This window comes from Uloborus diversus, chromosome 6 (assembly GCF_026930045.1).
Source record: "Uloborus diversus isolate 005 chromosome 6, Udiv.v.3.1, whole genome shotgun sequence".
In the NCBI taxonomy this organism is placed as follows: Eukaryota; Metazoa; Arthropoda; class Arachnida; order Araneae; family Uloboridae; genus Uloborus; species Uloborus diversus.
This window is the reverse complement of record NC_072736.1, coordinates 51,804,561-51,832,444: the sequence shown is the minus strand read 5'-3', so window position 1 is coordinate 51,832,444 and position 27,884 is coordinate 51,804,561. Positions and strand designations below refer to the sequence as shown.

The 27,884-nt window shown below is 36.0% G+C and overlaps 1 protein-coding gene across 1 annotated transcript in view; it reads right to left on the bottom strand.

Moving 5' to 3' along the window:
* Nucleotides 1–27,884, bottom strand: part of LOC129225265 (dimethylglycine dehydrogenase, mitochondrial-like) — an 84,989-nt gene that overhangs the window by 32,584 nt on the left and 24,521 nt on the right. Inside the window, exons 3-5 of the mRNA XM_054859848.1 lie at nt 9,153–9,315; nt 7,261–7,359; nt 5,861–6,025 (exon numbers count right to left, since the gene is read on the bottom strand). Of these exons, the coding sequence (XP_054715823.1) occupies nt 5,861–6,025; nt 7,261–7,359; nt 9,153–9,315 (427 nt within the window). The remainder of the gene's footprint in view (nt 1–5,860; nt 6,026–7,260; nt 7,360–9,152; nt 9,316–27,884) is intronic.

Here is a 27,884-nt window from a genome sequence, read left to right as displayed (position 1 = left end):
TTTTACAACTGGCCAAATTTTACTAGGTAAAAAAAATATTTTGCGTGAATATGAAAAATTTTAAAATCTAAACACCTCTTTTAACTTCCTTGGGAAATTTTGTTTGTTAGAATTAGGAACAGATTGACTGCACAGGAAGCTTCCTACATGTCTCAAGAACTCTTACTCATTAGCAGTTAGCTGAATCTATTTTAGATAATTTTTTAGAACAATTTAAGTAAGATGGGGTAAAGTGGTCATAATATTAGGCTTAACGAATATTGTTCTTCTAATGTCACTTAATCTTTAAGTATAAGACAGACACAAATTAAATATTAATTTTACTTAATATGTATTGTTTTTACAGTAAACGGGGTTAAATATACGAGTATATGCGTATATATACGCCTATATACTCGTGTTCACATAAATGCGTGAAAAAATACGTATATGGGTATCTACAAGTATTTTTTATCCATAAAGCTACACATTCTACTACACACGCATATGCTCGTTTATACTCGTATATATAAGAACACTTATATACTCAGGTAGACACGTATATACGCGTACGTATTCGAGTAGACACTCACATACAAGCATAAGAAATACAAGCATGCATGGTGAGTTTAAACTCTTGAGCAAATTATTAAAAGTTGTTAGAGGGGAGGATAGGAAGCAAGAATCATAAGGAACATATGGTCACAAACACAATGCTGACACGCTACATGCACGCAAAGTCAGAAACTGATGGATGCAAAAAAAGTCACAAATTTATTACGCAAAGAATTTTACACAACATTTTAGGTCTTAGGAAAGTTTTCGGGCCGTGGTAGCCCGATCAGTAGAGTGTCGGATTCGGGGCCGGAGGGTTCTGGGTTCGAACCTCGATGGTTGAAGACCCACCGTCGTCATTAAAGGGGACTGGACGACGTTAAATATGCTCGTGGTCTCAATGTCCTCCAAATGAAACGATACCTCTGGGGGGTGCTAGCACCAGGTAGCTACTAGCTCCTGGACTAGTTCTAAATTCTCATTAACTGTTCGATCCGGTGATGGTGCTGCCATCTATCGGTGGCACTTAGTATGCAGTCCTCGACATAAATACAGTTGTAGTCAGTTGCGACTCTGAATAGGAATAGGAATAGGAAAGTTTTAAAGCGATTGAAGAAATTTGCGGCCTGCAGTAGTAATACATGCGTCGTATTCACAGATCACTCTTCGTTGCAGTAACGAGACTTTTGAAAAACTTTCATCAGCCGCTGCGCCTTTGTTGTGATGCGTGAGATATTACAGGCCGTGACTTCTAACAACTGCTCTAAATATTTCTTAAAAACTAAAATGTAAGGTGAAATAATCTTTGTTCAACAAATTTGTGCACTGCTTTGCATCCATCAGTTTCTGACTTTGTGTGCATGTAGCGCGTCAGTGATTATAACTTCCTTATGATTCTTTGCTTCTTATCCTCCCCTCTCACACCCCTTTGATTTTTGCTCAAGAGCTTAGAATCACTCTGTAGGCCGAAATCTATATAAGCGTATATTCTCGTGTATACATACATGTATTGGTGTATACACGTAAATGTACGTATATATGTTTATACAGGTATATAATCGTGTTTACACATATACATGCGTATATACTCGTGCTTCCATATTATATATACGTGAGTAGACACGTACCAAAGACTCACTGGATGTATCCACGAATTAACTCGTGTATAGCCGTATATGTATGTATGTACACTTATATATGCGTACATACGTTTACTATACACTTATATACTCAAGTATGCACGTATTTACTCGAGATACAAGTGTATACGCGCATATGATATTCGTTTATACGCGTATATACTCGTATATACACGTGACACGTGTATACACATGACACGTATATACCTATGACACGTATGTACTCATGTAGACACATATACACTCCTGTAGGTAATCACGAATAGATGCTTACATACTCGTATATATGTTATATACTTGAGTATACTTGAGTAGGTATGTGCATGCATGTATCTGATGTATACATGTATCTACTCATATAGGAACGTGTTTATTCGTGTATAACACACGACACGTATATATTCGTGTATACACGCCTGTACTCGTAAATATACTAGTAACTATAAATATAGCCGAAATATACAAGTATTACAGTTATTTATAATGGTTTTGCATCCATTTTTAACTATGACCACTTTACCCCATGCTATGACCACTTTCCCCCACCCCATGGGGTAAAGTGGTCATAAAAACATAGGGAAAAGAAAATGCTATAAAACTACTAAAATCAATATTTTTCTTCTTAAAATTCAATGTACCGTGTTCTTTAATAATGCAATGTAAAATAACAACAAAAAAAGTTGAAGTGTTTAAAGAATTTGTTGTATTTATTATCCACCTAAGTTGAAAACCTACGATTTTATGACCACTTTACCCCACCAGACCCTAACTTCTGAAGTTCTGACATTTCCGAGCCCATAAAATAGAAGACTTGGAAATAACAAAATTTCAATCTGACACTTCGCAACACTCCGTATTCCATAACATAGGGTTTTCCTAGAAGCTGGCTCTCCAGATGTTTGAACTACGATCCTGAGAGAATGTGTCCCGATAAGGGAACAGCGTCCCCCGGTATAAAACGGGGAGTTAAGATTTTTCGAGAAAAAAAGACGATCTAGAACTTCAGTGTAGAAGAGCTTTTCCGAGCTCTGCAATCTCTCCGAGGCGTTTAGTCCGGCGTCAAAATAATGGAAACGCGCGCGCGAGTGCATTTTGATTACTTAATGGATATAGGATCGAAATCTTGGTACCTACTATACTAGCTCCCACTTCCTACTACTTAATTTGAATACGTAGGATCATTTTAAAGTTTAACTTCTTTGGAGAGCGGAATTATTTTTGAAATCCTTAATGTTTTGAGTCTTAATGTTTAACTCCTGACTAAATATCTAAACTTAGTTTAGAATTGTATATGTACTATTTTATTTATTAATTATTCAATGTGCTATAATGAATCCAACTATTATTTATTCTATATTCTACGGTTCGAAAGTCCACAAAATCAAAACACAACGTATTGTACTTACTCCACTGTGGGGTTACGGCCCAGCAGTACTGCATGGACACCGTAGTTTGGAAACACATTAAAAGATGCCTGCGGATCCTGAACTTCGGTATGTAATGGGATGCTCGGAGCGATTTTTCTCCGATGTGTTGGGCGCCTTTCAACTACCCCTAGGAGCAGTGGAATGGAACCTAAATTTTGATAGTATCGGCCAAGCAAACTTCTGGGATCCTGTCCAGCCTGATCACACAAGAAAAATTAGGAGAACCACGAATGCCAGCACTGTAGTGCCTAATGGAGGATTGCGAGAAAGATTCTGCTGCGTGCAGCAGGGAAGAGGAAGAAAGGACCTGCGTTCTCACGGCGGCTAGTTGTAAGTCCCTAGGTGAAATGAAACCGAAATAAACCATGCATTCTAATGTAATTCGTGTCATCAATCAGAGGTACTTTTCCTTTCTTATTTTATAGACATGATTCGAGCAAATCTGGTAATGCCCTTTCTTTTACTTCGTGCACGTGCTCAGAAATGGTGGAGACGGTGATCGAGTTTGGCTCGCGGTTTGTTTTATTATGATCTAAAACAGGGGGTTCTCAAACTTTTTCGACTCACGGCACCCTTTGAAGAATTAGAACTTTCTCACGGCACCCCAGTCCATCTCTATAAGATAAGTGCACCAAATAAGACCACTCTGAGGTTCATGTTCATTACGTAGTATCTCGCTCATTTATGATTGAATTGGCTCCTGCTTTTGCTTGCTCATCAGATGACTCATAAAAACTAAGAAAAAAAATTAAACCAAGTAAAAATTCAAGTTTTAAGTATGTTTTTTAGTAGTTTTAACAAAGAAAGATGGTTTAGCCTTACTAACGTAAATTAGGCTTTAAGAACAATAAATTACTTTTTTCATACTAGTAACCTACAGTGATCCATGTCGAAACGAATCTTACCGTAAAATAAGGTCAGGTAGTTTTGACATCACTGAAAAATTTTTGTTACCTGGTTTCCATTTGTTTCTGTTGCCTGGTAATTAGAAACTGCTTGTTGATAACACTTTGTCATCAGTTTGTTTCTGTTGCCTGGTAATTAGAAACTGCTTGTTGATAGCACTCTATCATCAGTTTCTGATGACGATGAAGTCACGATCTAGCAAATTTTTACTATACTACATCAATGAGGGGATGTCCTTACTGGTGTATATGATCAAATTTTGCACACATACCTTAAATATATATTGATACCATAGACACTTCGCGGCACCCCTCGTCTCTTCCTACTGCACCCTAGGGTGCCGCGGCGCCCAGATTGAGAACCTCTGATCTAAAACACAACGCACAGTATTAAGTCGAGTTAAACATTCTAAAACGCAAAATTCTATACGACCTCACGGCAAGCACCTCTAATAAATTTTGCTAATATTTCTTTAATTTTGTTTGTTGTCAGGGCGTCTCAAAAGAACTAGTGGTCAGGGGAGGAAACACATACACACTAAGAGATATATTTTTAATTTGAAGCTTTTCTTTTAAAATAATAGCAAGATGAAAACACAAAAAAAGTTTGTTGTAACTGAAAAAGATTTTGTTGAAAATTATAAAGGTTATTGAGCAATCACACGATTGCTTATTGTTCTCGTTTGACCGTTTTTGGTATCCGTGCCTTTTTCAGCTTGGACCAGGGGTCTCTGCAGCATCACGGCCCACCGTCCTCTGCAGGCGCGGCTTCGAGCACTACCTCCTGGAGTCCGCTTCTCCTGGTTTGGTGGCGTCGATGCCTACACACACGCACGCTCATACACACATGTCTACGTGCATACACACACGCCTACGTGCATACGCACAAATCTGCGCACACACACAAGCCTACACATACACACACGCGCGCCTACACACACACAACTAGACACATGTAACCGCCCAGGAGGAGGGGCAGGCTTGGGGGACAGGAGCCATTTCTAGAAACAATAGCCCTTAAACAGCAGGGTCCTGTCGCAACTCGTGATTGCGAAAAACATAATTTGAATTCAAAATTTCAGAATTCAAGTTAATTTTTTAAAAGTTTTGTTCTTAATTATTTTAATTTCGTTTCATTACAAACAGGTACATTTTATCATAGCATACAGTGGCGGATTTACTCGATTGGAGCAGTGTCGCAATGCATTTTTTTAAATCCTTTTTCTATCATAGAATTATGCAAAGCATTTATCATGTGCATTTTTGAATTTCCTTCGGGGCTCCTACACATTATCTTGGGGATCGCTCGCAATTGCGACATGGTAAATCCGCCACTGGATGGCATAGAGCAAGTTTTTAGATACTTTTTTTTAAGCTTTACTTCTGACTCTGTTTATATCCCTCTTTGCCTCTTTTCGAATCCTGGATATTCATTAGTACTAAAACAGGGACTAAGAGCTCTATAATATCGTGAGCTTGAAAGCCTACAAGATAGCTCAGCAATATATTTTGAACTATTAAAATGTAAACAACATTTTAACCGTTGCTTTTTTTGTGCATATTTTGTGAAATTTTTGATCGCTTCAGAGTTGTACGTAACATTATTAATATAGTTTACAGTGCCAGTTCGAAAATATGCTCCGTATAAAAAACGAATGTATACATAACGTAAAAGTTCTCTTTTAAATGAAATTTGACACCAGATATAGCAATTGATTTTGTGATTGCGTTGCCATTATTTTCAATAAGAAATTTATTTATCTATGAACATGACGTTTGAAAATGAAAGTGCAAAGAAATGATGATTTACTGCAAGGGAACAATGTTTCCTGAAAAATCTATGTTTAATACTTACGCCGTCCATGTTCAGCAGAGGAAAATGCTCAAAAATTTCGTCAGGTGTAATAAGTTTCTGGGGAGCTGGGTTCCAGCCTTGACGTTGCATTTGGTACTTGAATTCGTCCATGCGTCTTATCGTGGTGGCAAGCCGGATGCTGCCCGGCGTATGGAAACTCAGAGGCTGTCAAAAAGAGCGATATAGTGTTAGCTTCTACATCATATAGAAAGCCAATGAAGCTCTGTAATTGCTATGAATTCGCCATTTTTTTAAAAACTTTATAAACAGCAATATAACCTCGATTTAACAATTGTGAAAGGACTGAAAAGGTTATCATTGAATCAAGGATATCGTTTAATCGAGGAGCATATAGATATTCAATGCAGTCAAATCCGGACCAGTAAAATATATTAATCATTAAATCAGGTATCATTAAATCGAAGTTATACTGTAATTATAACAGATATTTTCGTATATTTATTAATTTTTCTGAAGTTATACTTTTGAAGTAATGAAGATAAAATTTCAACATTAAACGGAAGCAATGAAATGGAAGTGACCTCAAGCATTAATTGACATTTGATCATAATTTGGTGATTTATCAGTAAGTTGTCATCAAATGTGAGATTCCAGCTCATTGTCAGTTTGGAGAGATGGGTGATATTTGGTGAGATTTCCTTCTCGACGATTTGTGTAAAACTGTCTTTACTGCAACGGTTCGCAGCAGCGTAGGATAGAGATATTTCAGTTTTCACGAAAGTTCAATTAATTGATAAAATAAAATAAATAACGGAATAATTTACAGTTTAATTACAATTCACAACAAAATTATATATGTATGTAGTTTTTAATGATTTTTGCAATCATTTGCAAAATATGCTATTGTGCTGGTAGCGCATGGCATTGATTGCTGAATTTACCTTTCGAACCGATGGCATTACATCGTGATCTTCACCATTTGATAGGTGCGGTGGTCACTGGGATACTAATGTGCTCTTCATGTACCATCAGAATTATAGTCTCTAAAAATAAATTATTTAAAAAATCTGATGTTGGCCCCACACTACTTTCTTGAAAAGCTATATCTTGATCGATGTTTTTTAATACTAGTAAAAAGGGTGCGTGTATTCATACGCTTGTCTTTCCTATTATTAATTTGCAACACAAAGGTTTGTTTCTTATGCTCAAATATTCAGTTCTTCGGCTGAAAAATAAACATTCATGGTACAGCAAACAAGTTCCTAATTTAATCAAGTTCAATTCAACATAGCGAACTACAAACCTGTAATGTTTAAATATAACGATGTCAAAAACCTCTTTATTACTGAGAAATTTCGCCCAGAGTTAACAGATTTCTTAATATGAATGAACATTCGTTTCTTGTGTTGCTTTTAAAAGATAATCAATTTACTAGTTACTTGTCCAGTTTCTTGTTCTAGTTGTGAGAATAGGTTAATGCTGTAGTAGTGGATCTTCTTCATGTTGATTCCAGGATGGTAGAGAGCAGTTAGGCCGGCCTAGAAAAAAATTGAGTCTAGTTTTACCATTAACAAGATATATACTCACAAATCAAGACAAAAAGTTGGTATCAGTACATTTTCCAAAAAAAAAAAAAAAAACACCTCGACATTAATGCTCTTACGTTTCATTCGTTTTTTTTAGTGTTCTTTAAAACATTAACTAAAAGACGTAAGAAGATTTAGTTTCATAAAGACATCACTTAATTTTTAAAAAAAATTGGGAAAGAAAAATAAACAATTGAGATATGAAGCAAAATCTGTGTATCTGTTTTGTTATAGCTTCATACTTCATTTTTTTTTCGAGATTAAGCGGTAAAAAAAAGCATTAATTTTATGCACTTAGGAAACATTTTAGGGGTTTTCCGTAAGTAATGTCACACTTTTTTTTCAACAAATGTGATCCTCTCTTGCCTTTCCAAAGTGTCACACCTCACCTTACCCCACCAGATCCCCTTGTCGCATTTTAGGCTGTTTTTCATGAGTATATTGCTTTAAAAAACGCGTGATGTCACACTTCTTGCAAACCCCATTCGCTCTCTTGTTACTCACTGTCGCAATTCCACGAACCTCCCTCAGCTTCAAAGTGTGATATCAGTTGGGGACTACGCCTTTTGCTTTATCGCTCTCAAGTACGTGCAAACGCTTGAGAAAAACAATCATGTCAGCCTTTGAAGTAAAATTCGATTCAAAAGTTTATTTTTTACTGGATCACATTGGAACTTTTATTTTAGTCCTTAAAAAACGCTCAACAGTAGCATCTGTTTAAAAAAAATCAAATTCTATCAGAAAGAAAAAAATAATTACAAATTTATAACCTTATAAAAGAAAATCAAATCAATTATACTGAGTATACTGCCGTAGGCAGGTAAAGGGCAGTAACTGCAAATTTTTCATTTTCGTGTCAGCCTTTGAAGTAAAATGCGGTTCAAAAGTTTATTTTTTACTGGATCACATTGAAACTATTATTTTAATCCTTTAAAAACGCTCAACAGTAGCATCTGTTTTAAATAAAAATCAAATTTTATCAGAAAGAAAAAAAAATTAAATTTATAAACTTATAAAAAAAATCAAATCAATTATAATACTGAGTATGCTGCCGTAGGCAGGTAAAGTGCAGTAACTGCAAATTTTTCATTTTCCATTTGCATGTCAGCCTTTGAAGTAAAATGCGGTTCAAAAGTTTATTTTTTACTGGATCACATTGAAACTATTATTTTAGTCCTTAAAAAACGCTCAACAGTAGCATCTGTTTAAAAAAAATAAAATTTTATTAGAAAGAAAAAAAAATTACAAATTTATAACCTTATAAAAAAAATCAAATCAATTATACTGAGTAGAAACTGCCGTTGGCAGGTAAAGGGCAGCAACTGCAAATTTTTCATTTTCCATTTTTTTACATTTTTGACATCTTTTGTACGTTAGCTTTATTGTACAAGCTTGCTTGTTTGGTTTCCAATGGAAAGAGGCAAGAAAAAAAGTCTAATTCCAACATTTCCATATTGTTAGTATGAAATCCAACACACATTTCTTCAAGTGTCTCGAAAACTCATTTCTGCATATATTGCCGTTTACCTGCCCACGGCAGTATAGACTTCGTTATTTGTTTCCTCAAGTCAAAAAATGACTTTAAGCACTGCATTGAGAAGAAGCCCTGAAGATTTTGACAATTAATTTAAAATTTGTCCTAAAGCACTGTCAACTCTACTAACTGTTGAACACGGAGTATTCAGTAACTGTACAATAATTATTTGGGTAAATGTTTTTTTTTTTTTTTCTAGAAAAGTTTTTACCGCATGCCATGTCGATCCAGCAGTGAGTTCAGACTTTTCCAAGAGTGTTACGCCTTTCATTCCATACTTGGACAAATGATAAGCAATACTCGTGCCCACCGCTCCGCCCCCGATGATAACCACCTCAGCATTGTCTTGTGCTGTTTCTGTCGACAACTTCCTGCTGTTAAAAATGTAAAAAAATTCTAAATTGAACTAAAAAAAAGTAAGAACTCAATACAATGCATAGAAAACAAAGAAGCCAAGCATTAAGATTATCTGAAATATACCGACTGCCCCGTTATGATGTCCAGAGACTGCAGTTTCATCCGTTTGAAGGTAATCTTAGCTACAGTGGGAGGATATCTGCCTCCAGCTCGGTTATTGACTGTTCCAGACTGGTGAGTTTATAACAAGGACACCAGTGCAGTCTCTGGATGTCATAACCATGCTACGAGTGAGCTCCATGGTCATCTACGAGTAGCCCTATGGTCATAAGCGGGCTGTCGGCATTCTACATGTAGCTCTCCCTTAGCCCTGACTTAAGAGCGGTAACTTGCTGCGTATTAACAAAATGTTGTTGTCTTGGGCCAGCTACAGCTAAGCAGGACCGTCCCAAGAGAGGACGGCGCTTGGGGCGAATATTTTCTGACGCCCCTTTCCCACAGATAGAATGTTAGTTTTTTGATAGAGTATCGAACATTTTTGTATCAATTACATTACATAATTAAACATGCAATCCAAAATCTAACGTGTTAGATTTTAAAAACTAGTTTTTTTTAAAAAGAGTAATACTAAAAAGAATTTGAAATGTAGTAAGAGCTTAGTTTTTGGCGCCCCTTCATATCTTGGCGCCCGGGGCGATTGCCCCGCTCGCCCCCCTCTTCGGACGGCCCTGCAGCTAAGCTGGCAATTTGAGTTGTGCCTGTTATTTTCCAACTCTACCATAATTTGGAGTTAAATTTGACTTCCACAGTACACACTTGCCATAAGGACCCGTTTATATGGAAGGCAACCATTCACAGCACAACGACACATTCACATAAAAGAAGTACAAGGACAAGAGAGAGGAAGTACAACCAAAGAATTACAACCATGGTCCGAGCCGGAAGTCGAACCCGCGATCTCCCCATCGCAGTTAGACTCCTCTGACCACCAGTTGGCCGGCAATGATCATATTAACTGTATGATTATAGCATTTAAAACCAAAGGAATGTTTGTGGCAAGGAAAACAATAATTAAATTTCTGGAATCAAAACAAATTTTGGGTCATAAAGTGCTCATTTCTAAACGTTGACCGGAAATTTTGCTGTATTTTTTTTCTTATATTTAAGTCTGATGGTTGAACATGCGTCACTTGGCACAACTTTTATTTTCGAGGTAGACCGTGCAACGCAGATGGTAGGCATTAAAAGGCAATTATGAACGTATTTTACGTAAAACTTGCTTCAAACGCATATGTAAACACCCCCTTTCCTCCCCGCAATATTTTGCTCCATTTTTGTTAAAAGAAATGGTCTCATCATTTTAAAATATTCTTTTTAATGATTTCACAGGGGGAAGGAAAGGATTGCGATCTAAAAACGTCTAGCCACCGCTGTTTTGCCAGTACGAAATTTCCTTCCTCCTGTTTCTCCTCTGCTTCCGCCTTTTCGCCGACGTTAAATCCCTAAATATCTCAAAAGGGAATTTGACAGGGAAAAACGGGAGGGGGAAGATTTCGTGTCGGCGAAAGGGCGGGGGCATTGGAATGGTTTTCTCTGACACAGACATTTTCCCCTTCCACCTTTCAAGACAGTTGAGGTTGATGCTTTTTGTGTTCCATATTTCCCTTTTTCCCTGCACAGTGACAGTGTAGGTGAAACGTTCTCTGGGCGACCATTTTGTTTGTCCTTTGCCTTCGTTTTTAGTGCTTGTGGCACATGGTTGCTGAGCTTTAACTCAAGAAAGCTTGAAAATGGCGGAATCGGAAAATGCGGTTTATTTCATAAAATCAAATCGTGGTGGAAAAGTGGCGATGTACGAGGGATACATGTTTAGAATACAGCAAACAAGAAATAATAAAACATATTGGAGATGCGCGGTAGACAATAGTTGCAAAGCAAGACTTTCATTACATGAAGATAAATTAGTTAAAAGTTCAGGATGCCACTTCCACGCACCTAATGAGCAAAGAGGAAACAACAGTACCTGTTTCAAAGATATATAAGTAAGTTCAACTATACCAAAACACTTAAGATTTTTTTAAATTAGAACATAGTAGTAGTGACCTTCGAGCAGAAAAGCAATAGAAAATATAACAACTTTAAATCGCACCAGACGCGCATTTCGGGGTGTCAAGGAAGCCCTTTTCGATTCGTAAAAGTAAGCTTTCGGAAGAAATGCCATCCGAGTCATTTCATTTCATATCATCCAGGCAGGTATGAAAAGTGTCATATGACCATCGCATTTTTTTTTTTTTTAATTACAGTAGTTACAACTAAGGAACATATAAAATATCCCAAAAAGATTTTGCAAGAAAATTTGTTTTTCGTGAGTTACAGCCTATTAAAATTCTGCTCAAAATCGGCCATTTAGGAAAAAACCAGCAAAACACTCGATTTGAAATGGACACTATTTCATACTATTAATACTTACTATTAATACTTACTAAGTATTTGAGGTATTTGAATAATTCTTTTTCTAAAACTAAATAAGGGCGCATTTTTCATCAAGACATCATTTTTTGAAAACTTAGGTTTTTTGAAATCGAAAAAAAAATTGCTTTTGTGTCGAAAAAAAACTGCATTTTTACCGATTTTATGATTTTTTTTTATGCATGAAAAAGAAAAGTTTTTTAACCTAACGGAGATGGCAGTTCAAAGCCCTGAATGATAGTTTTATAACATATTTTATTGCAATCCTTAGATATTACAGCTTTGGAAATAAAATTTAAAATTTTTTAAAATTAAAAAAAATAACGCTTTTTTTTGATTACTCAACAAGCCCATTTTTTAAAAATCTAAAAATTCGCTCATTTGAACCCCTTTTACTGCTTAACAAGTGGATATACACTGCATCCCGTTTTTTTCTTAGAAAATGTTTTATGATTTTTTGAAAGTGACCTTATCGCATATGGCATGCATGTAAAATGAAAATGTCTAATAATTTTATTCACTGAAATTCTGATTCTATTAATGCCCAATAGCTACAATAATGGTGTACTTTATCAGCAAAAGCTAAAAATTTACTGACTTTTAATAGTATATGTGTAACAAACTGCTTTTGATGATCCAGTCAATTCGTCTTTTTGCATGACTCTGTGCGTACTTGTAGAAGAGCCAGCTGACCAGGGAATTGCAAGCAAACACCGAAAATGTTAGTTACAGTATCTAGAGATTGCAGCTGCGGCGCTTTAGCTTTATGCTCATGAGTTTGGAGTAGCTAAAACCATGCTCAGGCAAAAAATCTCATATAAAGCTGAGTAGATTATTACATTGGTAGATGAAAACGCATAACAGAAAGAAGAGTGTAAACATGGTATGACTCCCTATGGAAAAAGTGAAGATAAAAGCTGATGTATAAACACTATATCCCAGCTATTTCTAAAGAAAGGTAGTAAAAAGAAACGGACGCGTGAAGGGAGTCAGGATCCTCTTGTAGAAATTTGAAAAATTGATGTCAAAAACGCAATTTTTGGAACGTTTTGGTGGTAAAGTTAGGTGAAATGGGATTGAGGTTCCTTCCCGAGTATTTTTCCTTACTTTAGTCAATTTCAAGCTTTCACTAGCGATATTAGGGGATCGAATGCTCTTTCCAAAAGTTTGCAAACAAAAGGTTAAAAACGCATTTTTATGCTATATGGGATAACGTTAAGGTGACGGGGAAGGTCGAGGGGCTCTCTCTGAAAGTTTTTCGCTGTAGAACTCGGTGAAAAACGATTATAGACTATTTTTGGGGACGTTAGGAGAGGAATTCTTTGGTGATTTACTTTGAAAATTTTTCAAAATTGAAGTCATTAAGAAGGAGTTTTACGCTACTTCTGGTGAATTTACGTTACTAGGTGGATCTCCTCCGGAAGTCTTTCGACAATGAACCCCCCAATTTGGGCTAAAACTATTAGTGACGTTTAGGAAATGAAGAGGGTTCGGAGGCACTCTCTGGAAAATTTTCGTCAGTAAAGTCTGAAAGACACAATTTTAGTCGATGTTTGTTAAGTTTAGAAAATGGGAAGTTTTGAAGTTTTTCTATGAAAATATTTTAACAATTAAGTGTTCAAAAGGTGGCATTTCGTTTGGGAAATGGAAAAAGTTCACAGGTTGTCTCTGGAAGTTTTTTGACCCTAAAGTTCGAAAAAAACTCAATGGTACGCCTTCTTCGTCACCGTTAGGGGGGGGGGGTGTCTCCTAACGATCACGAAAGTGATGTGCCAGGTATTTATTCCGATTTATTTTCTTTTTTTATGGTATTGTTAGGGGAAGGAGGTTCGGGAGCCCTCTGTCCTAAAAACATATTTTAAAGCTCACTTAAGCGACGATAAATATCGATAGGTGTAGTTTCACGCCAAAAGTAGTTTGAAATTGAAACATAAAAACAAAATTTAACTCTACGTTTGTCCAAAAAAGCGGTGAAGATTATGCAAATTGGAAAAAAAGCTAGAATTTTTTTTCCAGAAATATTCGAAAATAGTGTATTAAAAATGTAATTTTCAGTAATCTTTGATGGCATTAGGGGGAAGTGGGGGGCTCACTCAACAAAATTTTACAAAGTTAGAGGCTTAAGCTCTTTGTAACAGTGTTGCAGTATTTAAAATCTCCGAAAATTCGGTTTTATCCAGTGCGAGTTCTGACCTCATTGGGGGGGGGGGGGGGGGGCTATAGCCACGTTAATCTGAGAAAGAAGTAAAATATATGACTGTGTTAATTTGAAACTGATAACTTCAGGTTAAAAACCTTGATAGTATCAGGAGAAAGCTATTTCCTCCAAGCCTTTTTATGCTGTTGCAAATCACATTGTAATCTGTTGTAAGTTTAACCGAATGGGAGAAGGAGCTACAGTTCCTTTAGGCCCCCTCCCCCTCCCACTCACCATTAATATGCCACAGTGTATACATTTGTTTAAATATAATGTATGTTTAAATTCGAAAAAGTATTGAAGTATTTGAAATCTTTGGAATTTCGGTTTTGTTTAGAGGCATTTCTGACCTCATGGAGAGAGGGGGGGGGTTATAGTCCCCTTAAATAGTAGTTAAATATGTATGGCTGTTTAATTTGAAAGTTATAACGATTGCAGGACGAAACTGTTTCTTCCAAGCCTTTCCATTCCATTGCAGATCACAATTTAATCTGTTTTAAGTTTTGACTAAATGGAAGAATGGGAGGGGCTATAGTCTCCTAGCCTCCCTCCCCGCCATCTATTAATATGCCACTATATATTGTAGTTACATTAAAATGTTATGCATATTTAAATACACAAATGTATTGCAGTATAAGAAGTCTCAGAATTTTCGATTTTATTACTTCCTCCCCTCGGATCCGCCACTGTCATTCGGCAAAATTTGGCGTTCCATTCAGCAAGTTGAGAATTTCCGCCGTCCCAAAAAATGAAGTTCGAGTTGCCCCTGTTCAGATCAATATCGATCAAAATTCAAAGTCGTTTCTTTTTACTATATGTTTTTCAATATCAGTGAAATACGAAAATATGATTTCAAAAATATATTTGTTACTCATATTTCAGGGAAGAATTAACCAAAGCTGCTACATCAATCGAGATAGTTACTTGTTTACCATCTTACGAATCAGCAGAAAAAGCTTTGTACAGGGCTCGGCATTCCGTAGCTGGACCATCTCGAAACACATCAAATAAGGTGAAGCTAACTGCTTCTTGGACTAAAACACCTACAGGAAAAATTTTTCTTCCCAAACGTAACACAAAAGAGAACAAGATATTGGTACGTATTAATACTTTCCAATAAGCCTAATCAATTGAGCCTATTTACATAGATACTTATTCATGTCTTGATTCCTTTTAAAATAATGATTTATTATTTATTGTTATTATTTTATCTTTCTTTCTAGTTATAAAAATGTTAAATATAAATTTTAAAGAAATTTATATTTAACCAAATATGATTATCTTTACCAAACTGCACTTTTCTTCCGTAAAAAAATATTAGTCTTGATTACTCTATTGATTGGAGTTTGGATCGATTTTTTTTTCGGGTTTTGGCCATTGTTGTAGTCAACTTTTTGAAATATTCCATTTTTTTTTTTTTTGAACCATTTGGACCAATTTTTGTAAAAATTTCTATCATTTAAATTACAATTTCGTGACATTTGTTAGAAAAGTTTCAAGGTGTTTTCATGAAAAAAAAAAAAAAAAACCTCACTTAATGCGAGTTGTGGTTATAATTAGACCTGTTATTTCGAATTTTTCCAGGGACCACTTTTTCTAGGGCCCCAATTTACATAATTTTGACAGTTGTTAAAAAGTAAAGTACATCACAATTTAAGTTATGAAAATGTTATACAAATATCTGAGCAGCTATTAAGCTAATATGTTATGAAGAAGTGAAACAGCACAGCATTTACCTAATTAGTTAAGCGGCATAATAACAAATTTAAAGCGGATTGTGCATTTTGAGGTAAAAGCAATTTTGCTTGAGATTCTTGTTTTGGGATCTCTAGAACGTTTTTAGACACGGAGGCATTCGCTGTGAGATTTTAGTAATATTGTAGAAGCGCTCGAAATGTAAATCCATTGTAACGATTTTTTCCCCTAATTATAAGTTTTTTTTTCGATGTGTTCTGCACTGCTCAAAACAATTAGGGGAGCTAGCGAAAAAGTGAAGAAAACCGTGCGAAACAGCAACGTGTTGGAATACAATGGATAGTGCACGCGTATCAATGTGCAATACAGCAAAAAGACGTAAAAAATTTGGAATTAAGCTTTAATTCTTTGAAAATATGGAAAAAACATGAAAAGGTAGTTTGGGGCAATAATTTGGTTACATGTAAACGATGAGAAAAGGTGCTGTTTAGATATGATGTATAAATTTTAAGGGGTCTAAGGACCTTTAACCTTCAAAATTTTCGACTTTCTGGAAAAAATATATGTTATGCATATTTTAATTCTGAACAATTTGATACCTTATTTACTACCATACGCAAAAATCTTTTCAAGTTATTGTAAAAATGCGTAAACTTTCCCCATAGAGATTTATGTTAACAGCAGCTAGCTGTTTAAGCCTATTTTTTTTTCAAGTGCCGGTTTTTCGTTTTGCGTGCATGATATATTTCAGAAAGTTTCTCATCTATTTCTGTAAAACTTTTCATGCGTGTTTGCCTGGTTTGTTGTTATGATCTGAACCTAATTTTTAACTGAAAACGAAAGTTAATATTTAGAAAAAAAATATTTTCGCACAAAATTTTGGAAAATTTTGGTATTAACTTTTAAAATTTCAAAAAAGTATATAAATAATTTAAAAAAATTAATAAATTTAGGTTCAGATCATAAAAATTAACCAGACAAACATGCATTAAAAGTTTTACAGAAATATATTAAAGCGTCTTGAGATATATCATACGCGCAAAACGAGAAACCAGCGAAACCGGCAGCTGAGAAAAAGAAGCTTAAACAGCTGCTGTTAGTATTAATCTCTATGGGGAAAGGTTACGCATTTTTACAATGACTTGAAAAGTTTTTTGCATATGGTATTAAATAAGGTATCAAATTGTTCAGGATTAAATTATGCATAATATATATTTTTTTCCAAAGTCAAAATTTGAAGGGTAAAAGTCCGTTTAATAGGGCGTGTGGTCTCCTAGAACAGCTAAGACTGCTGCACACCTGTTTGCCATGGATGCGATGAGGTTATCAATCTAACTTTGGAGAATACTGTTCCAATCCTCAAGAAGTGCGATCTCCAAGTCTCGAACAGTAACAGGCGGCCTTAATCGCGCAGCAATGCGTCGTCCGAGCATGTCCCACGCATGCTCGACTGGACTCAGGTTAGGAGAGCACGCTGACCATTCCATACGCTGTATTGTTTCAGCTGCAAGCATGTACTCCACCAGACGAGTTCTACGCGGTTGGGCAATATCATCCTGGAAAACAACGGAATCTCCAATGATTCCAGGGACATAGGGATGACAATGGAGGGATGACATGAGGTCGCAGTATCTCGTCTGCATAGCTTAGGCCAGTCAAAGTGCCATTCCGAATGATATGCAGGTCCGTACGTCCGCCTATGCTGATTCCACCCCATACCATCCAACCAACTCATCTGTATTGTGAACTTTCACGAATGAATGCGGGGTTATTTCGAGTACCCCTGTCCCTCCATACCAGAACGCGTCGGATGTCACACTCCAGACTGATTTGGGACTCACCTGTAAAGAACACTTGGCTCCAATCATGTTGCTCCCAATTTCGATGTTCAGCAGCCCATCTTTTTCGAGCCACACGGTGGCGTGGGGTCAACGGAATGCAGACCATTGGCCTCCGTGCATAGAGTCCTCCTTCATGAAGCCGATTACGTACTGTTTGGCTGGACATCCTCCGTCATGTTGACAGGAGCAACTGTCCTTGCTGCTGCGTAGACTTCTCTGTTCTGTTTCGACGGGCTGTTAACAGTATATACCGGTTATCAGTTGCTGTAGTGGCGTGTGGCCGACCTTGCCCTGGTCGACGTCTAACATTTCCTGTCTCTTGGAATCGATTCCACAGATCTGCAACAACACTTCTGGAGACTCCAGCAGCGTCCTCGACACTAAGTCATGTTTAACCGAATTCCAGTCTGCTTATACACGCCATGTCATGAATTCCCGTAAATCACGTCGTTGAGACATTCTCAAGTAACCTTGTCTGAAGAAAAAATACTGCGCAATCGAATTTCACATTTATGGCAATAAAACAGGCGTTTCTGCAACATCCTGATTTCTGCCCTTATCTACTTTTTCTGGTTTTTGACGTCATGAACACTGATTTGCATTTAAAGTTTTCTTCTTCGGTTTCCTGGTAGGCTTTAAATTATGGATGATTCATTTTATGTTACTTATCAGTTTACATCTTTGCGTAATTTTGTTAAGACCGTGTGCTCCCCTAATTGTTTTGAGCAGTATAGTTACTGTTGATGCTGAATGCAATAATCAAAGATATAGAATATCGAGAATACACCCTTTACTAAAACATTAACTTTTAAAAGCTCAAAAAACGCAAAGAACGCGGATTTTTTAGAACTTCCAACCGTGGAAAAATTAAAAATCTTCTTAAAATGCTGAAAAAGAAGAAGAAAAAAAGCTACTCATATATACACCGTACAATTAAACCGAAATAATTACAGTAAAATCTGTTTATAAAACTTTAAAAAATCCAATTGCTTAGTCAAAAACGCCGCGTATTTGACGTTTAGAAACAAAATAACCTAGGATCCCTTTTGCCGCCATAGTCCGGTGGTGTAACGAAAAAACTGTATTTTCAGGTAAAAGCAATTTCATTTTTCAATAAGGCTTTAGGGTCATTAAGGATCGTGTTTAGCCATGGAGGCATTTCTACGTCATTTGGATTGTTTTTTATAGCGTCCTGGAGCGTCCATCTAATGGAACAGCCGTGTCATACTTTAACCGCTTTTCACGTCTAATATATATATATATATATATATATATATATATATATATATATATATATATATATGTGTGTGTGTGTGTGTGTGTGTGTGTAATATGAAAAATCCTTTGCTAAGCCTTTTCCATATTAAGTTCTGTTCACTTATATGTCAGCGCGTATGAGTCACAGACATTATTTATTACACACTCAAATGCTTCTCATACCATATATGGTTATGTTCTAGGCTCAGATGTGTTTTCCCTTAAAGTACCTACCAGACACTTTTTTTTCCCTCCAGACTTAAGCCAGCCTCTGTCTGCGGTGCAAAGCCCAATAATATTTCGTAATTGCAATCTGCTCCTCCTATACAGATCACGTGAGATCACATGATCGAGGGATAATTATCTGTAATCTTTTAATGATATTCCCTATATAAAAATCGTGGCACAACTAAACAAGTTGGTTATTTAAGAGAAGTTCCTGCTGGTATATTCTATGTAAAAATAAAGATGTTGTGAATGTAGCTTTGTCCTCTCCCTACGTGGTAGATTATCACGGCACAACACTGCAACTTGCGAAAATCAAGATTCGCAATAAGAGCCGAGCGGCGGTTCTTACAAGCCGGTAGGATGATAAATGAGGGCAGAGCTGTAGCATTTTAAAATTTTTACAGCATTGAGGAATTTGCGTAAGATAATACCATGCTTTATCCGCAAGAGGATTTTTTGCTTCAAGACATCGAAACAGTGTCTTTCGGAGTTAACCGTTAACAACAGTGAAACCACTTCAGAATATCCGAAGGAAGAAAAAGAAAGTTTTAAGTGCAAGATAGAGACCAGAGACCATCTCAGTGGATCTCCAGCAAGAATTTTCCGAGTGCTATGCCAGTTTGCGAAAGCATCATTAGGATCCACTTGCTGGTGATAAATTGTGCCACCATATGGTTTACTGTGCTGATCAGATGAAAGGGGCCTCGCTCGTTGAAAGTTCGATTTACAAGGATCTCTTATGTGTTTTTTTTTTTCTTTCGTTCAACTAAAATCTTGAGATCAGGCTGGTGATTGAGTTACATTTTTTTTTTAGATTTCGGAATATGTTACTTTTACTTTCTTGAAATAAGTATTTTCGTTTATATAGTGATTTCTAGGGAAAGGTTTTCGTGATCTCTTTGCATTAATTATGGCTAATATGTATAATATTTATCGGCCAAGCTCTTTAAAAGGCTCATGCCGTTATGGTAGTATTTTGTTTGGTTGCCAAAAATGTTTCATGCAATGTAAATGTGTTTTCAGTTCTGATTTAAAGTATGATAGTCTCTTTTGTGGTACTATTTTTATATGTCTTTAATTTGTAGCACTTGATAAAATTTTACTAAATAATTTGAATATGAATGTGGAAAGTAGGAGAAATGCTTTAAAGTTTGGTGAAATTAGAGATAATGATATTGCGTAATGGCAAAACTAGTCAAAACCTTGAAATAGAAAATGACCCAGAAATAGCCCCTTCTAATAAAAATAATTCAAAAATGGAAAACAAAGAGTCAAACCGAAAAGATGCTGAAACTCAAGCTGAGTACCGCCTGAATTAAACGTAAATAACAGAGATGCGGAATGCCAAACTGTTACTAAGAGAATACAAGAACTAAATTTAGCCGGGATTTCTGCTTCTGAAAATGAAGCAAAACAAACAAATACGGGTAGTAATCCAGAAATCTTATTGATTGAGCCAGAGTTGGGAATAAATTTTTCAGCTTGGTTAGCTCATTTTAACCAACAAACGAACCTAAATAAATTAAACAGTAGCTGGAAGTTAAAAAAAATTCAGAAATTATTCGCGGATCCGCCTTAAAAATCTATATTAATCAATGTTTGTGTTGCACTTCTTTTCGCGAGATAATAGACTTTTTTGAGGAGCATTATTTCACCCCGATGAGCAGTTTCACAGATTTCCAGAACTTAAGATTCTCGGGAAACGCCAAAGAATTATTCTCTTATTTCATTGAAAAAGTAGAACTGGGGAGGAAAATAAATCTCAGTAACAAACATATTCTAGAAGGGCTCTCAGTTGGGTTGCCGCAACAAATTAAATTTTTTCTGCTAATTAAAGACCCGCAAACTCCCACAGAATGGCTTCAAGTGGTCACTAAAATAATTAACGAGGTACCACATGAAATGTCAAAAAATGAATTTAAGACCAAGACACAACAACCAAGTGCTTATAGGGGACCTACCCAATTTTATCAAAACTGGGTACCACGAAACCAAATGCAAAACAATTTTCGACAAAACCCTAATTACGCTCACCAAAGTAGAAATGATTTTCCACGAAATGATTTTAGCCAACCACAGGACAAACGTAGTGTTTTGAACCAAAATGAAGGAAAGAACGCCCGTAAAAAACAAACAACACATTATACACTGGAGCTACCTCCTAATCCTTGTAAATTCTGCGCACGACGAGGAATTATTAACGCATATCATTAGGGACAAACCTGCATAAATAAACCAAATACCTCGACGGTTGAACCATTACTAGAGTTCCCGAATAAATCTAAACAATTTAAGGAAGGAGAGGAAAATTCAAATGAAGCATGACAATTACTAGTGCCCAGGTATATAGAAGGCAAAATAATCTACAAAAGTGAAAATAAATTATATAATGAAGTGTACACTAAAAATAAAAGAAACTCGAGTTTATTACAAAAGATTTATTTAAATTTAGATACAGGATCAACCTTAAACATTATTCCTAGTGTGGTTGCAAAAACATTAAATGTCTCGATTGAAGAAAAAACAATCGTGAATGTTAAGCAAACCCAGAGAATTCTGACACTTAACCGAACATGCACGCTCCACCTTAAAGTTGGTAATATCGTTAGACCGGTGGAATTTTTTATTCTAGACACCGATTTACCATATGCCATATTAGGTTTAAAGAGTTGCATTCGATTTCATCTAGTCATTGACTGCATGAGACGGGTCGTTATGTAGGATCGGAAAAAACTGATCACTTTTTCTGAGTCCGCGCTAAATGATGTGTCTTTGCACATTTTGCCTGAAATCAAGGTTAAGGACGGTGAAAATAATGATGCTGGAAATGAGAATACTAAATTAAAGAAAAGTAAGCGTAGAAAAAAAGTTAAAACTAAAAAGAAAAAATGTTTCAAGGAAAATCGAACTGAAAATAGCATAAAAAAGGCAATTAATAGCACCAGTAATCAAGAAGGAGAAAAAAAGAAAATTTGGAGAAGCGAAAAAAATGATTCTCTTCATTTTTCTAAGGTTTCCGTGTTGGATTGCGGGGGGGGAGGCCTACGCTCACGTCAGCCAATCAACGGGGATTTGGAAAACGGAGAAAATCCGGATCTGAAGGAAATGCTCCAAAATTATGACGATATATTTTCGATAAATAAGTATGATGTTGGAACTATTAGAATTGAACCACAACGGGTAAGGTTAACATCAGACTTACCGGTGACCTTAAGGGCATATAAAACGTCCCCTAAACAACAGGAAGAAATTGACAATCAAATTCGAGAATTGCTAAAAGCAAAAATAATAAAAGAGAGCTCAAGTCCTTATAGTGCGCCTATTACCCTAGTTTTTAAAAAAGACGAAAATAAAAAAAGTCGATTATGCATAGACTACAGGAAATTGAACCAAATTACAAAATCAGATGCAGAACCATTGCCCTTAATAGAAACACTCATAGATAAATTAGGAAAAAGCCGATATTTCTCAAAATTAGACATGGTGTCGGGATATTGGCATATACCTGTACATCCCCAAGATACAGAAAAGCTTGCATTTGTCACTAACAGTGGCCTATATGAGTGGAATAAATTACCGTTTGGTTGGAAAAAATCCGGAAGTATTTTCCAGAGAACTCTGCGCCGAATTCTGACAAAACAAAAAATAAAATTTGCAATTAACTATTTTGATGATATAATTATTTTTTCTGAAACTCTTACAGAACATTTAAATCACCTTAAACAAATCTTTGAAATGTGCAGGACAGAAAACATTAAGCTAAAAGCTTCTAAATGCTCTTTTTTACAGACAAAAATCGAATTTTTAGGTTATAAAATTTGTAATGGAATTGTTACCCCAGATAATAGTAATATTGAAGCTATTAAAAAATTGCAACCACCAACCAATGTCAAATCTCTTCAAAGATTTTTGGGGTCAATAAATGTGTATCACAAATTTATAAACAAGTATGCGACTATTAGATATCCATTAAATCGTTTGCTGAAAAAAGACACAACTTGGCAATGGACAGATGAATGCCAGGAAGCGTTTGAAGTTTTGAAAAATTCATTAATTTGTAAACCTATTTTAAAAATATTTGATCCTAGCAAAGAATGTCATATTTGTGTTGACGCGAGTCAAACTGGTGTGGGAGCAGTACTAAAACAGCCTGATGATTCTGGTACCTTACATCCTATAGCTTTCCATTCCCGCTCCTTAAAGGATTATGAAAAAAATTATGGAATTACGGAGCTGGAATGTCTGGCTGTAGTCGATTCTTTAAACAAATTTCATCACTATCTTTTTGGTCGAAAAATTACCATACATACTGATCACGCCTCGTTAATTTGGCTCAAAAATGTAAAAAATTTAAAAGGACGTTTGTTCCGATGGTCCTTGTTATTAAGCATGTATGACTATGACATTAGGTACACGAAAGGTACCATGAATTTTGAGGCTACTCTCAAGAGACATACCTAAAAGTAATCTAAAAGAGGAAGATGCAGTAACAGTTGCTGGAACCCAAGCTTCACACATCTACTGCAATTGGAGAAAATTAAAGAGGCTCAAAAAATGACAATTTAACGGGTAATTTCATTGAAATTAATAATATTTTATGCCTGCGTAGAAAGGGTTTTACGAGAATCGTTGTTCCATTCTCCTTAAGATATAAACTACTCAAAACTGTCCATGAAAAATTTGGACATCCAGGAATTCAAAAAACAATTAATTTACTTACGCCTGTTTACTATTGGCAAAATATAACAATAGACATAACTAATTTTAACAAGCATTGTCATACGTGTCAGTTAAATAAGAAACCTCGGCAAAAAAGATTTGGCCTTCTACAATCCATGCCTCCGGTTGAAAAAGCATTTGATCTTGTTGCAGTAGATAGTGTGGCTGGTTTCAATTACTACAACTCCACTAAAAAGTATATGACATTAATCATTGACCATCATTTAAGATATATGTGGTCTTTTGCGTCAAAGTCAATTACTTCTGAAACATACATTAACTTTCTTAAGCAAGTCTTCAGCGTACAAGTGCCTAAAAGTATTTTGAGTGATAAGAATCCGGCATTTACGTCTTCCCATTTTAAGAAGTTTCTAAAGCACAGTAAAATTAAACAATTGTTAACTACAGCACACAGGCCAGAATGTAATGGCAAAGTGGAAAGACTAAACCAAGCAATTGTCACTCGATTAAAGTGTAAAGTAAATGAAACTTCTAAAAAAGTTCCTTGGCCTAAATTACTGGAGCAGGTGACTCAAGAATACAACTTGACTCCACACTCAGTAACAAAGTTTCCTCCTTCATATTTAATGTATGGTATTGTACCTTTTGAAAATCCAATAAAAGAAGACATATATCCTCCGGTCAAACAAGCAAGCAAATTGGCAGTTGAAAGAACTAAAGAATACCACGAAAGAAATAAGATATACTACGATGCAAGATTTGTGGACAAAACTTTTAATACAAATGACACTGTCATATATGAAGAATTCAAATACCCGAATTCTCGAAAACTGTCTCAACCATTCAGTGGACCATATAAAATTCTTCAAAAAATTTCAGATGTTAATTATGAAATTAACAAACCGAATGCGCATACCAAAGAAAAAACACAAACAGTTCATGTATCTAAACTGAGAAAATATAATGTACCGAGCAACTTCAAGCTATCTCACGAGTGAAATAATATTATTGTTCATCTTTGAGCTAAAAGAAGAAAGAATGCAGAGTACATATGTTGAATTATATAGAGAACTTACAAAAAGTATTGAGTATTACATAATTTTACCGCAAACTACAATGTCATTTTAATTGTACGGTGTTTTTATTAGTAACTGTAGTGTTATTGTATATGTAATAGGTATAATGTTATAACATTTTAGATTGAAGACAAAAAAAAAAGAAAAAGAAAGAGGTTGCAGATAATTTCCCGTCTTAATTTTTTTCCCCTATTCAATTCTGTCGTATTCTTTGGGGGAGGGGGGAAGTAATATGAAAAATCCTTTGCTAGGCCTTTTCCATATTAAGTTCTGTTCACTTATATGTCAGCACGTATGAGTCACAGACATTATTTATTACACACTTAAGTGCTTCTCATACCATATATGGTTATGTTCTAGGCTCAGATGTGTTTTCCCTTAAAGTACCTACCAGACACTTTTTTCCCTCCAGACTTAAGCCAGCCTCTGTCTGCGGTGCAAAGCCCAATAATATTTCGTTATTGCAATCTGCTCCTCCTATATAGATCACGTGAGATCACATGATCGAGGGATAATTATCTGTAATCTTTTAATGATATTCCCTATATAAAAATCGTGGCACAACTAAACAAGTTGGTTAGTTAAGAGAAGTTCCTGCTGGTATATTCTATGTAAAAATAAAGATGTTGTGAATGTAGCTTTGTCCTCTCCCTACGTGGTAGATTATCACGGCACAACACTGCAACTTGCGAAAATCAAGATTCGCAATAAGAGCCGAGCGGCGGATCTTACATATATATATATGTATATATATATATATATATATATATATATATATATATATATATATATATATATATATATATATATATATATATATATATATATATATATATATATATATATATATATGTCTGTATATATATCTAATTTGAATTCTGACACTTTGAATTCGAATTATGTTTTTCGCAATCACGAGTTGCGACAGGTTTCTAGAAACGGCTCATGTCCTTCCAAGCCTATCCCTCCTCCTGGGCGGTTACGTGTGTGTTTGTGTGTAAGGACTTGTTTGTGTGTAGAGGTGTGTGTATGCAGGACATGGACGCCACCGCCTAGTAGGAGAGGATTCCGGTGGACAGTGCTGCTAGTGGAGGCTAGGAGGAGCATCTCCGTCCTCCGGTGGACGGCGGTGCTGCAGAGGCCCCTGGTCCATTCTAAAAAAGGAACCGGATATCAAGGACGGTCAAATGAAAACAATAAGCAATCGTGATTGCTCAAAAAAAAAAAAAAAAAAAAAAAAAAAACTCGCTGGGCTCATCAAATAACGGCTTGTACGTTATTTGCAATGCGAAACAGATCCTCTCAAGAGAGTACGAAAACCAATGATGAGGACAATTCAAAAGTTACAGATGAAAACGATTGGTATCTATTCAGAGAAGAGGAAAGTCCACAGTTTTGTTCTTGTCAGCTCATCCTGGAGACTGAGCTACTTGTCCTGACTTTCACAAGGGCATTACATGCTGGAGATTTCAAATTCTACGTGCAAACTCTTTCGAATTTAAAGTGGATGTTTTTCTCCCTTGATCTGCTGAACTATGCCCGGGTTTTGTCAATCCTTATGAGGGACGTGCTGTCTTTGAGGGATTTGCTACCTCGTATCTATTCCGAGTTTTGCAAAGGAAATTTTGTGGTAAGGAAGACAAGAAGGGCATTTTTGGTAATGGCAATCGACAAAGCGCACGAACAAAATAATGCTATTATTAAAGGAGACGGTGGTACTATCGGCATGACTGAGAATTCGACTGTCTTGCTCAACGCTAAGATGAATGGTTGCAAGACTCGAAATTGAATGAGTCGTCCACGAATTCAGTAATACTCTTTAAAAGGCCAGCAGGAACGAGGAAAGCACTTAACATGAAAAAATTTCTAATGTAAAACAACTTTCATTCATCAACAGCGTTGAGAGTATGATTAATATTCTGAATGAAATAAGCAACCCGTTCTCATTTCCAAGTGGTGACCTGATGGCTTTGGACTCACGATTAGACGTAGATTCTGAAATGGCATCTAATTTGAGCAAAATGAAAATAATTGGTGCAAGCAAATGAGTTCTTCAAAAAAGACTCATTGATTGCTCCGTGTCCAATGAAGCATGAATACAGAAAAACCAATTCGCAGCATTTTATAGCATTTCATCGCAATCCTTATCTGAGAAGGAGGAACAGTTTGCTGTCATAAAAAAAGACCGAAGTCTTTTTTCCAAGCTCTACATTGCTTGTCAAGTATGCCAGCGAAAATTTGGATGCCCTTTTTAGTCACGAGAATGAAAATTACCCTCCATCATTTTCTAAAAATGGCGAAATTTGATTAGGGAAGAAAGTTGATCTTTCAGCTTGTTTACAACCTGACGAAGACAATACAAAGCAGCAATCTCTGAATTTCGATATGGTGCTCATGGATGGAGCAGTGACTGTCAATTACCCAGATCCAGGAAGACTGATTATGAAATGAAATTCCTTGCTTATTTGAGCAGTCTACTTTTCGATAAGGCACAGAGAATGGATGTAGTATTTAATGAGTATGTACCTACCTCTCTAAAATCTGAGTTAAGATTGAAAAAAGGAAAAGATTCTCGTCGGAAAATGGAGGCTACAAAATAAGTTCCAAAAAACTGGTCTGAATTTTTGAGAAACAACTCAAATAAGCAGGAACTATTTCAATGTTTGGGGCACTTCATCAGCACAATAAGTTTTCAACAAAACGTCGTTGTTGTCACTCGTCACAAGAGTGTCCTTTACAATGACGATTTTGATTTGATAGGTTTGATGCCATACGCCCATGAAGAACTCGGTGGTAGAATGCTGTTCCATGCGCACATAATGCATCTCATGGTTGCAGTTAAGTTTTTATCAGGACAGAAGACAACGACATTGTTGTTTTGGCCACTGCGCTTCTTTAAGACCTCTACAGGTGTGATCAGCTGTGGGTTCGGTTAGGCACCTGAAAATCGTACCGAATCTTTGGCATCTGTTCCACAGCGCAACGACTTGGTCCGGAAAAGTGTGGGTTTTGAATTTTCACGCTTTTACAGGTTGTGACACAACCTCGTCCTTTCAGAAACAAAAGAAAATGATCAGCTGGGGCAGCATGACAAGCCTTACCTGCAGTCAACGACGTTTTTAAATCTTTCTCAACCCCTTACT